Source organism: Lates calcarifer, linkage group LG2, assembly GCF_001640805.2.
Source record: "Lates calcarifer isolate ASB-BC8 linkage group LG2, TLL_Latcal_v3, whole genome shotgun sequence".
In the NCBI taxonomy this organism is placed as follows: domain Eukaryota; kingdom Metazoa; phylum Chordata; class Actinopteri; family Centropomidae; genus Lates; species Lates calcarifer.
Genome location: NC_066834.1, coordinates 1,707,044 through 1,720,344, shown reverse-complemented (window position 1 = coordinate 1,720,344; position 13,301 = coordinate 1,707,044). Strand labels below are relative to the sequence as shown.

At 42.4% G+C, this 13,301-nt stretch overlaps 1 protein-coding gene across 2 annotated transcripts in view; it reads right to left on the bottom strand.

Moving 5' to 3' along the window:
* The window catches only part of dennd5a (DENN/MADD domain containing 5A), a 29,301-nt gene that overhangs the window by 14,812 nt on the left and 1,188 nt on the right, over positions 1-13,301 (bottom strand). For both annotated transcript variants that reach the window (XM_018688578.2, XM_018688580.2), the window contains exons 2-4: positions 5,088-5,159; positions 4,178-4,287; positions 2,751-3,435 (exon numbers count right to left, since the gene is read on the bottom strand). In XM_018688578.2, coding sequence (XP_018544094.1) covers positions 2,751-3,435; positions 4,178-4,287; positions 5,088-5,159 — 867 coding nt within the window. The remainder of the gene's footprint in view (positions 1-2,750; positions 3,436-4,177; positions 4,288-5,087; positions 5,160-13,301) is intronic.

Genomic DNA, 13,301 nt, shown 5'->3' with positions numbered 1-13,301 from the left:
ATTTGGTCATAGGCTGCTCCATGAGGAGAGACTCTCACCCCAGCCTGGGCCCCCCCTCCAATCCCCGCTCTTAGCAGGCTTCCTCTCCCAGGACGGGGACAAGAATACCAACATCACCCCGTCTGCTCTTAAACTAGGTCACCAAAACAAGAAACTACTTTACCTCGAGTCACAGAGTCAAGTGCTGCTGCGTGTCCACACACAGACACATACCATGAACACTTCTGGTTGCAGCTTGGACTCGAAGTGATGCTCGAACGACTCGGTTTGCAAACTAAGTGTGCAACCGTTTGCAGTACATCAGGCTAAAAATACACTGAACACACAGAAGTGAAACTGCTACAGAGCTCACATCTCAGCACTTTTCTTCTAAAACAACTTTGTTTGACAAAATGTGGCCTTTTCGTTTCAAACAGCCTCAGTTTCTGCCATGGCAGTAATCAGTAAGTAGCCTCTGCTTATTGATTTGGACCAGTTGATATTTTTCTTTGGTCAGAGGTGAATGGAAAAGCTACAGAGTGATATATCTGTGCTCCCTGCAGATGTGTATTCTGACTTGTCTTGCTGAAACCAGGGCTGCTAGATTATTTTAATTACTGATGATTATTTCCTCAATTAATCCAAGATCTGTTTGGTCTTTGAAATGTGAGAAAATCAAGATTAACATCCCACAGAGTTCTGATTTTACTGAGTAAAATGCTCTGAAACATGAATCAGAAGCTGGAACCAGAGAACGTTTGGCCTTTATCCTTAATGAATGATTAAACAGTAAATACATTTATCAAAATAGTTGTTGATAAATTGACTGAACTCAAGTGTTTCAGCTCTAGGGTAAACTACATAATTTAGTTATCTGATGCAGCCCAGCAGGAGAAGAAAATGCACTCTGAAGGCTGAATTACTAAATTAAGAAAGTACCGTGTGATCGTCTGAGCGTGGCTGAAAGACGAGCACACGGTGCTGACAGAGGCCCAGCTTCAAATCTGTGCTTTTAAGATTAATTTCAGATGAAGTCTGAACCTCTGAGGCTGAAATGTGTGTCGTGTAACTGCAGCATCCTTCACACATCGCTCTCCCTCTCTGATCTGTCCTGTCACTCTCAAACACACAAAGACAGAAAATGGCAGTGAAATAATAATAATTAGAATAATAATACCAAATAATGGCTTAATTGCAGCATGTCACAGTCAGTGAGTGACACACACTGAGCTTCCTGTTCGTGACAGACAGGAGAAGCATTTCAACATCTTTTCCTTATGGTTTCATGGAGGAGCTGCAGGCCGCCGTCTTTTTCTCTTCTATTCTTTTTCTTTAATTTTTATAAATCAGTTATGAATTACTGATCTATTTTTAGCACATAACACACACAGTTGTCTCCTTATTTGCAGAGCATCCCTCTCCCCAGTGTGTGTTCGAGAGTCATCTCCTAACAATCCCTCGTTTCTTCTCCGTGGAGGATTGCCAGGGCTTAACTCCACACAACATCCTTCACACGTTCTGCAGTGATGAGCCTCATGGGGAAAAGGAGGAGGAGGAGGGGGTATGATGTCACTTCCAACCAATAATAATCATCCTGCATCACAGCTATCCTCCCTGTCTCCGGGTTGCCTAGCAACACCACAGCTTTCCCCCTTAAGAGCTGCCCCCCCCCCACTCCCTTCCTCCGGCCCCTGGCGTTTTGTAAACCATTTGCCTTCTCTCGCCGTTGTAATGGATCCGATCAACAAACCAGACGTCGCACCGGTAAAAGACACATTTACCTCCTCTGTTCAGCGGAGGACGGTGTGAATGAACACTTACTACTAATTCACAAACTCTGACAGGGTTCAAACTCTCGGTGTTTCTTCTTCTAAATCAAAAGTTTTTTGTTTAAAGGACGAAAAAATGCGCACACAAGACAAACCTACAGGAGTCGTACATGTGAGACAGTGATGGGTGAGGGGGACTAACATTTACACAGGCCGCTACTCACACTGCATCACTTCAATGGAAACACTCAACAGGTTATGTAATATCTTGGATAATAGCTCTGCCATGCATATCAAACGTGTGTGTCGTCGCCTCGGGCTGTGGCTTCTCTTCCTATACAACATCCACCCAGACATTTTAAAGTCTAACATTTCTGAAGCTGGGCTGCAGAGCGACCAGAAAAATAAAAGATCGCCACGAGCTACAGGAGCTGTTTGTGAATTAATACTGTTCTCAACGATACTCAAGGATCAGCTGGTCCGAACCTCCTCCTCCCTCACTTCTCTGACGTCTGATTCAGGGGGTCTGACTATTTCTGGTGGTGAGAGAGGAGCCAGGGACTGAACTCCTCGGAATAACAGAAAGAATCTGAAACATAACTTTTCTGTGTGTAGTAATCGAGGCTTTTCTTCTATCTGTGAAGAGAAGAAAGCCTTAAAGCTGCGTCCCCTGACAATATCTAGTCTCATGTCGTGACACTGATCTGTCTCTTGACACTGCCTCTGCTAACGAGGTCACATGACCTCACCTTTAACAGCTGTTAATCATAAAGCTTGTTTTTTTCATTCTCTCCCTCCTCCACCTTTACAGCTGTTTAAAAACCTGTCTAGTGTTGCTGTTGTGTCTCACTTCACAGGATTTCAGTGTCAGGCTGTTTGTTTTAAAAAGGTTGTAATGTGAGAGAGAGGTGTAGGTGTTTGTAATCAATGCCTCCTAATGGGACTGGATGTTAAAGGTTAAATGAAAACATTGAGTGGAACAGTAGCTGAGTGGATACTTACGCTGTGAGTAGAGCAGAATCTGCATCTCGAGCAGGGCGCAGGTGAACAGCTGGAGAACGTTCTCCACGCCCAGCAGATTAAACATTTCACCGATGGCAAAGTCAAAGAGAGGCAGCTCAGACGTGCTCGGCCTCTGGCACACCACGGGCCCGTAGACGCCCGAGAACTTGAGGGAACGGCCGGACGGCGGCAGCGGCACCTCGTAGAGGATGTTGAAGATGTAGCTCTCCAGCGGCAGGGGTGGGGGCTGAGGCGAAGTGACAGCCTGGTGAAGCTGCTGCAGCACCTTCCTGCAAGCCTGAGCGAACGCCATGGGTGTTATCAGGCAGATGCACTTCGACACGTACAGCGTGTCGCGGCTGATGTCGTACGAGTTGAAGCGCTGCAGACGGGAGATGGCGGGCGCGGCGTGGAGCACGGGACGAGGCTGGGAGTGTTGGTGTCGCTGGTCCTCGGGTCCTTGCGGCGAGGTGGGAGTGTGCAAGATGTCGTACTGCTCTGCGTTGTGCATGTGGTACAGAGTCTGCATGGCGCTGCAGATCTGCTTACTGGTCACCTCCTCGAAGAAGGTGAGGGCGAAGCCGTAGGTCCGAGAGCCGTCCTCTCTGGTGATGATAAAGGAGTGGAACTGAGGCTCCCGGGAGTCGACCTGCGTCCTGAACGACAGACCCTTCGGCATGCAGAGCTGTGAGAGGACAGGCAGAGAGAAGATGGAGAGGGACAAAGAACTAAATCAGAACCTAACTCTAGTTTTTAAGCAGCTATATCAGCACATTATGTCTGTCATCATCAAACTTTGATGTCTAAATTAAAAGACATTTGGACAATATGTTTATTTATTTTCCTACCAGCGTCTCCAAAGCTCACCACTATGACTTCTCTTGTTTGTTTAACAACTGATTTCTTTTTATAAACAGTTAAATGACAGTTTGAGGTAGAGCTGTGTGATGTGACAAAAATCTCATATCGTGATAATGATATATATCGTTCTGCTTTAACGTATCTGAGTCGTGCTAAATGTTAATGTACGAGTACGAGTGAGTGACTCAGCGGAGGTAAAACCAAAGTTTTCCATAATATATGTTTATATGTAAAAAGAGATAACTCTGGTTCATGTTTTTGGTTGTAAATAATTGATAGGGACAAAAATCTTTGTTAATGGTGCAGTATTGATCAGGAACATTGAACCCAGACACTGAACAGCTGCTGCATCAACACATGACCTCTGATTTTGCGACACCACGATATAAACGATAGAGGTTTTTATTTCGTCAGTCGATCGTCATATTTTGTCCCCTAAATGTTTGAAGCAATCTAACAAAATAAGTTACTGATACTTTTCTTTAATGTATGTTAGTGTCGTCTATAAACAGTAGGACTCATTACTCTTAAAGGATGAGGCTGTTATTAGTGTGTAGAGATCGTACCATGCCAACTGCATCCTGGTCAAATGGATTCCACTCGACATTGTCTGGATAATGTGCTAGAACTTTGGATTTAAAGGTTCTCCGCAAAGGACTCTGCTCAAAATTCTCACCTGAAAGTCAAACACACAGAGAGAGAGAGAGAGACAGAGAGAGCAAACACAAAAAAAGGAGACAAACAGTTAGCGTGAGTTTCCAGATGTCGGCGGAGGAGCAGAGGAGCAGTTTGATCAGAAGCAGGCTTAAAGAGCCAGGCACAGCTCCAGAGGAAAGAGCAAGTCAGCATGTTTGTCTCGAGAGGAAGATTGTATTGCATCATATAAAGCTGTCATCTGCATTCTGCTCCAGAGAGTAAACAAAACAAAATATTCAGGCTGAAATATTTTAACAGGGTAAGAAAAAAATCAACCCAACTTTATGGCTCTTAATGCTTCCTGACAGCTTTAATGGCAATACAAAGGAATTCACAAAATCATCAATCGTACAACAGACACATTGAGTTGATCTGAACCCAGAGTAAAGCAGAAGTGATGCACACACCAAGGCAGGACTGAAAAGTCATTCAGAGTGTAGGGGGAGAGTAAACATTGACCAAGCAATGCCAGCGCAGGCAGCACTGGATTCGTGTGTGTGTGTGAGAAACAGAAGCAGTGATTGTCAAACATCAGCTCGTCGTTTAGCCGCTGCTGAAGGATGTGAGGGAGGAGGGAGGAGGAGGAGGAGGAAAAAAAAATCAAGAGTGCGCAAAACAGAAAAGGACAAGCCCCCACACCTGTGCAGAAAATAACTCAGAGTTTGAAGTAACAAAAGAGGTGGTAGGGGTGAAAAACAAGGTGTGCCAGGTTAAAGGCTGGAAGGGTTAAAGCTGAGCTCAGGTTAAGAGGGGGAGGAGTGTGTGTGGTGGGAGGGTTACCTTCGTTTCCCCTCGCCAATTTTCCTCTGGCCCCATCTCTGAATTTAGTAGCCTCTATATACTGGCATAAAGCTACACAACAAATAAAACAAAAATATAATTAAAAGCCTGGTTCTGGATGGGTAGCGCATCACTTCTCACACACACATCCTGACAGGCCTGCTCTCTCAGAACAAGCTGCAGGACGTCATCGTGCCTCTGTCAGGTGGCTATGCTAATTCGAGGCAGCTGCTGTGGCTGTGATATAAGGAGACAGTGCGTCTGTGTCGTAGCTTCTTCTTCTTCTGGGGATCACACAAATCCATACTGCTCTGATATGGATTATTCTCTCAGACTCAAACGCACTGGAAAAGAAGCAGTAAAACTAAAGAGTTTAACGTCATGCTAGCAGCTCTTTGAAGCTGTACTCAGGCACAGCAGTGCTTAGAGCTAAATGCTAATATCAGCATGCTAACATGCCCACAGTGCTGCTCATATGCTGCTGTTTAACCGGTATAATGTTTAGTATGTTCAGTGTAAGATGAAAACTCAAATTAAACAACTGAAATCTACAATATTTGATATTAGCCAAAACCTGATGTAGCATTACCATGAACCTGGGCACTGTAGTTTATTTTAAGATTCAAACCCACACACAGCGTCATGCTGCTGTAAATACTCACCGGGCACACTGAATGTGTATTAATCCGCAGCTTTAAATAGTCCCCAACAAACACTCTCTCTTGTTTAAGGAAATGAATGGGCCTTTTTAAAAAGTGAAAACCTACTGTATATTCTTCAGTAGCAGTGAATGCTAAGTGCTACAGACTTCAACCTGTGGTGGATTGATTTAATATGTATCCATCAGTACACAGTCATGGGTTAGATGACAGTGAATGGCTGCTGTTGTACTGCAGACTGAGCTGATTTAGATTATCTAACATTTTACATAAATCCTTTAGAGATAGATCCTTTATGTGCAGCCATGCGGTGCTTTTTGCCGTCCTCTTCATGCACGACGTTTGCCAAGCACCAATAAAACAGTCCTGCTGGCAGAAACACACATTCATGCAGCACGTCAAAGCCAAATGTGAGCTCTTCTCTAGCTTCAAACTAAAGCTGCTCTCGGGCTAATGCGGCCCTGTGAGATGTGAAACCATGATTTTCCTCTCTGGCCTTTCTGTGGACTGTGTAGTTAGGGCTGAGGAAAATCCATTTTCAATACTCTTACAGTTCGACATGACTCACACACAGAGTCAAGACACGACGACTCTCTAAACTCTCCTCACCGATGATTACATCCAGTCCCTCTGTTGCACTTTAGCTTGAATCTTGGAGAACATTTACTCAGAATCCTTGTTGTAATTTTGAGTTCTGTCTTTAAATCTGACCCCAAATCTATTTGTGATTTATTTTCCTCCAGGACAGATGTTTAATAAGTGCAGTCGACACCTCCAGACAGGAGGAGCAACAGACAGACTCACTTCAGACTCCAGGTAAAGTGAAACGAATCCTGGCGAGGGAGTAAACGTCTTAAGGATTAAGGGGTTTAATCTGTTGCTTACTTTCATATCCTAACTGCCCACAGGGAAGAAACTAGGCCAGGAATGCTAAAACAGAAACGTCAGCAGCCAAAGATAGGTCAGACAGCGACGCTATTGTGATAAGTAGGAATGAGGGGAAAATGATTCAGGCTCCAGAATTAAAGATTAACCATATGAAGGCATGTAAAATAATTGTTTGTTGACTTTGTTAAAAGAGGATAAAAAGCTTTAAGAGCACAGCTGAGATGACCGAGGGTCAAATTCCAAGACGAGAAACTGGAAACAGACGCGGAGCTCGATGACGTGACTGAAGCTGTTTGTAAACTCTGTCACGACACAGATGTACGACAAACATCTGGGAGCGAGCTGGAGGCAACATGTCGCCGTTCTGAAAGCAATTAGAATTGAATGTATCATGGTTAATGTTAATTATCACAACACAACATCACAGGAAACTCAGAGAGGACACAACTTTTCTCTCTGTCATGTAAAACAAGGATTAAACTGGTATATATTTACAAAATAATACGATTAAGTGAGAAAAAACTTTCCCATGTGGTGTCAGTGGATTTGACACGACTGTTGTGATTACATCTTTACAGAAACACAGATGAATACATGCACATTAAGCCTCTGTGAGCGAACCCAGAGTTAACACCAAACAAGTAAAATAAAACAGAGAAAATGGAAAATATTAATATATAATAATCATGTGTGCTCCTGCGGGTAATTAATTAAATACTTGAATAAAAAAGAGTTAGCTCTATGCTAACATTATCTTTTTTCTTTTACATTTACTCATGTGGCAGACGTTTATCTAAAGTGACAGACAACACTAAAGCTTCAGTGAAGTAACGAGAACTAAATCTGTTCAATAAGACATTGTAGTTTTCCCTGTTTCTCGCGTCCAATTGGCCGAGACTGAACAGGTGTTTGCCTCACCTGCTAATTTGTGCTAATTACAAGCTAACTGCCTCGCCTGGGGAACTCGTTGACGTGAGCACTGACAAACTCTACAGCGAAAACATTTTCTGGATTTTTCCCCAGGAACCAGGACTGTGATCAGAGCGTGGACCGGCAGCAGTGGGAGGAGAGCGTCACCGAGCTGAGAGCCAGGAAACGCTCGCACACCCTCACACCTCCTGTAGGATCACTAGGCTCAGACATGAGGGATGTTCCTCTCCGACTCGGAGGCTGCATTCATACACGACTCGACTCGACTCGACTCGACTGGCTGCAGCAGAACGTGGTGAAGACTCTGCTCAGCACTTGTTCACCCAGGAGACCCGGCGCTGACAGGACATGAACACACACTGTGTTTTTACCAATAAAAGGATAAAATCTCCAAAACGGCCTCTCAGATTTGAACTTTTTTACTTGTTATAACCTGGAACTCCCTTTTATAACTGAAACAACGAGCTGATTAATCGACTGTGTCGTGATTTTTCAAGTAAAATGACAAATACCTGCAGGTTCTAGCTTCTCAAATGTGAAGAATTACTTGTCTTATGTGATAATAAACTGAGCATCTTCAGGGTTTTGAACTCCTGGTCAGACAAAATAAACAACCTGATTAAGTTGAAGGGAAATGTGAGGCACATTTTTCACAATCTTTGACATTTTATCGACCAAAAGATTAAATCCACGACTAAAGAAAACAACCAGCAGATTAATCCTTGGTGGAAATACTCGTTAGCTGAAAACTGGCACACTAACGCTGCTGTCATCCATAATTCAAATCACTGGTTAACACCATTTACAGGCTGGCTGCCAAAAACTCTAACGTCCTGTTGTTTAGGTAGCTTCCAGGAAAACGGTGGTTAGGTAACTGACAAAAAAGGAAATTCTTTAACTGCACCAAACCTGTTAGAAACCTAAATACTGCTGAGCATATTTCCTTTCCTCTCCTCATTCAGAAAAAGAAATAAGACAGAATCTTTATCTTACATACGGAGGCTGATGAGGAAGAAGAGAACCCTTTAAAATCAGTGAATATATCTGTTAGCAAACGAACACCTGAGGAAGGTAACTAGAGTCATCACTCCTACAGGATCCCGACAGGGACAAAAGTGTTTACAATTAAGTGACTAATGATAGAGATCAATAGGTATTTTTATAGATCAGTGGAATTGTTTTGTTCCAGTCTTTCCGTACGTCCACGACAGAGCTTCTAACAAACAGAGAGAAAATTAAATGTCATTTATGGACGTCACCGAACCGAACCGACCTGCATCTATCAGCAACACCACAGCTTTAACATGAACCTGCTCAGGTTGACTTAAGCGAGTTGATAACCAGCGTCTGACCCCTCAGTCAGACTGTGGTTGTTTAGTGAATCCAGATCATGAGCAGATATCCTGGGTGTGTTGAAGCTGCTTCAGTACAGGCAGCAGCGATCTCAGGTGGAGCCGTTCCTCCTGCCTGACGACCTGGTTCTGTTACAGGGGATTTTCAAGGTAGACATTATGACGAGTCATACATGTATACCTTATGATATAATTAGCTCCAGGGCTGTTGAACTGGCTTGTACTGTTATTAAATGCAGTTGTACTTTCCCTTACTTTGACACGTCAGCAGGTCTGCTGAGAAAAAGGTGACGCCAACCAAACATCTCCGTTTAGTTATAAAGGTATGAACATTTTCTGATGCTGTTTGCAGCAGAGAAAAATGTCAACGTGCGAATATAAAGTAATGTTAGAGAGGATTTAATAATGACTGAAATACGAAACAAACACCAGAGGCACGGAACAGCAGCTGGACTGGACTACAGAGAAACTCAACCCTCTGTCTTTTAGACAAGAATGTGCACGTTTAACCACTCTGCCATGAAGGGGAAGAATGTAAACCTTCACCTCTGAGGAACAAATCTACGCTGGAACCATCACAAAGCCTCATTCACACAGGGAGCAAAGAGAGAGAGACACGTTTCTCCACAGGGGACGGAAATGATTTTCATATGTGAGAGGAATAAAACTCAGGAGGTTCCAAATTCACCCCTGAACACAAGTGATGCAACATGAAGCTGCACTGCAAGTAGTTTAATAATTAACATCTGAATATACTGGGTAACAAGTGGTCAGCTACTTAAATCAATTTGTAGTTCTTCTGCATGGTGCATGGCTCTAAAGACTGCAATACCCATGAGCCTCGGCATCTGCTGCCATGAAGAAGAAGCAAATAAAAGCAGAAGTAAATCTGAAATTATGAACAAAACCCATTCATCAGAAACAACAGCTGGATGTTTCTTACTGAATGCATCATGGGAGTTGTAGTTGACTTCTCCCTTCAAAGGTTTTTGTGTCTACAGGCTCATATTTTCAACATTTTGTCAAAGAAGTGGATGTTTTCAGACTCAGCTGTTCATCTTCTGTACTGATGATTCAATGATGAGCGCTTCACGTCCACCCAGGCCACAGAGGAGCTCCGACCGTGACTCACATAACACTGTCTCTGGGAAAATGAATGGGGCTTTTATCTGTGCAGAAATAACTCCCTCCACTTTGCAACTCTATGATGAACTTATTAATTTAAAAAATGATTCAGCCTCATGAGGCTGTAAGCCAGTGTTTTCAATGAGCCCTCAATAATTCTGGAGTGAAGATCGAGATACGCTGCTCCCTCAATGCACCGTGAGACGTCGACTGAATCTTCAAACCGCATCCAAAAATCCCCTGATGCATTTTAAAACACAGAGAGGACCCCCCCCCCCTTTTACAGGCCTGTAAATAAACAACTCTGAGTGAAAATATGAAAAAACACATTCTGCATTTAAGGCCAGCTCACATGTTGAGCCATTCATCCTCATCTGTTTGCTGAGTAGGATTGGGGGGGGGGGGGGGCTGCCTGGGAAACTCAAAGGGATATTTAGCATTTGAATAAGTGGAGCCTGTGTATGAGTGTACTTATGTCCCCCAGCTCCCTGTGTTTCCAGTGTCGCCTGCGAGGCTGGACGGTCATACATATGCTAATCAGGTCCTCGCTGTGCTGCCAAACACTGAGCCTCAAGGAAGTTTTTGGTCGTATCTTTGTGTTTTCACATGTACATCCAGGTTATTTTCATTAATCTAAAATGCTTCAATTCATCTGTTCATGATTACAATCATTACTTATTATTATCTATTTAATCTGCCAGTTCTTTTCTCACTCAGTTGGTTTTGGCCATGAAAAGTCAGAAAACAGTAAAAATGTGGTTTTGCAGCTAAAGTTAAATTAATTATATTACTGATTAACATGTTGTTGAAATCAGCTAATTTAAAATGCATGCTGGATCCAAAAACATGATCCATTTATGATAGAAGAAAACAAATTAAAGGATTATAAGATATCTGACGAGTCATTTTCTGTCTACTGACTAATTGATAAATGAATGGTTGTACAAAGGTGTCGTCCTCGAACATCAGTTTACTGTACGATGAAGAGGAGCAGCAAACCCTCACATCTGAGTCTGGAACCAAAGAGTGTTTGATATTTTTGGTTTGATATATTTGCAAAGTGATTTTCTGCTAATTCACTGAGTGATTAATCAACTCATTACTTCAGCTCTAGTTTTCAAGTGAAGCAGAAAAACATCTTCTCTTCTGCTACATTAGCTCTTTGTTTTCAGATATTTACCGTTTTGTTTGATTGAACTGAAACTCATGCAGTTTCCCAGCACTGGCATTTTTCATTAATTCTCCCACATGAACAGAAACATTATTTGGATTTTATACGACACTGAGACACTAACTAAGCATTTCTCTTAATTTTTGAAGAGCACTGCAGATTAACCTATGGCCCATGTTATGCTGACATAATCATATATAACCTGTAACAATGGAATTTCCACACCGTTTCCTCTCCTCAACTCAGAACTGAAAGAGTCGATGAGGGCAAGCCCCTAACCTCTCTCTACAGTAAACAGCAGCAGTGTGCAGTAACTAGAACAACTCTGGTCGTACTCGACCACAGAGCCCCGGTCTACACTTCTCTGCAAGTCGGTTACATTTTTTATCTAGTCAGAGGAAACATTACCACAATAGATTTATGATTACAGAAAAATATATATAGTAACACGAGGAGAAGCCAGTGAATGGGTCACTACTCTGAGTTTAGTAGCTGTTCTAACATACAACATGTGGACTTGTCTTTTTTATTTTGCTGCCACGTAACAGTGCATAACCACACTCTGTAGCATGATATTAAATGATGCTAAATGCACTGATAACGGCATCGTATGACTTCACTCTTCAGTGTTTTCAAACAGCTGAACGTTCAGAGAGGACGACGTGAACGGACAAAACACAGAGGAAAATCAGCATTTTCAGATTTAACCTCATCAGTGTGAACAGGTCTGATCAATTCAAAACATCATAGTGTAAATTCATTTCATAGAGTTCAAGTAACTACAGACTCCTCCTGTAAACAGGAACATGAATTACAGGAAGTAAAAATAGGAAGTGCAGGGGTTGAGTCTTTGAAAACTAAAAGCATTTTTTGCTTTAAGGAGGAAAGAACTTTCTTTAACCACAACAGAAACTCCTCACTACCTGCTGAGTCACAATAAATCACACGATGCTGATCTGAGGCTGATTCCTATTAATCATTGTGTCGCAAGCATCAGCTGTGCAAAAAAAAAGTTTGGGGTTTTTCTTGTGTTTTCAGGAGACAGAACTGGATGGTTGTCAGAGGCCGGAGGAGAGTCACAGCAGTAACCCGGTCACAGAGAGCTTATACACCTTAATACAGTTACTAACAACAAGCTTAAAGCTGCTTCACATTAGTAGATTTACACACAACCGTCAGCAGGAGTCTGACCTTTAGTGACATAAGAGAGGACTTTCTTATCTCTATTAATGATTTTCATACAATATTGATTTGAGTTGAAGCTAGATTAAGTCTCTGTTTGACCCCTTCTACGTTCAGGATTTCCCCCTGTGATATTTCCTCAGTAAGAGAGGCTCTGTGGAAAGCCCTGACATTATTTGTGAGGGAAATGTTGCTGCCAGATATTTACATACACTCCAAATGACACCAATCTCCATGCGTGCAGTTATGGTAACATATCCTGTCACATGAGCGCTCCTTCAGATAATTAATCAGCTTCACAGTGACATGGGAGAGTCACGTGGAGTGAAATAGAAATGATGAAGTTTAAAGAAGTGATGCTCTAAAGCTCCAGCTGTGAAGGCCGAAAATTCAGATTAATTCCACCAATATATATCATGAAATAGTACATTTTCAAGTGATAAACAATTCACAGACAGCACCCGGATGTCAGTGTCTAACTCTGTAATAAATACCTAACAAATAAAGAAAGGTTAACACTCACACAGAAACTCTATTGAAACTGCACCATTCCCAACGATGCACAGAAATATTAAAACTCTATTTTACAGGTCTGTTATTTCCTCATAATTATTATATTTATGGAAATATCCTTGTAGTTTGCTTCTGATTACAGCAAAAAACAAAAGACAAAGTCCTTTTCTGAGACAGAAAGTGCTCCATTTAAACGCCAGCAAATATTAAATACACGTTCATTTATTGTTGGTGAATCTTTTCTCCATTTATGCTGAATTGTTTGTAGACACTGAGTAATGGTCTCAGGGTTGTGCTAGCTTAGCATTTAGAAACTCCAACTGATCACTGTCTATTTTCTTCTTCAGTGTCATAATGTGTGGTTCTCCCCCTGAGGCCTGGAGATTATTTGGAA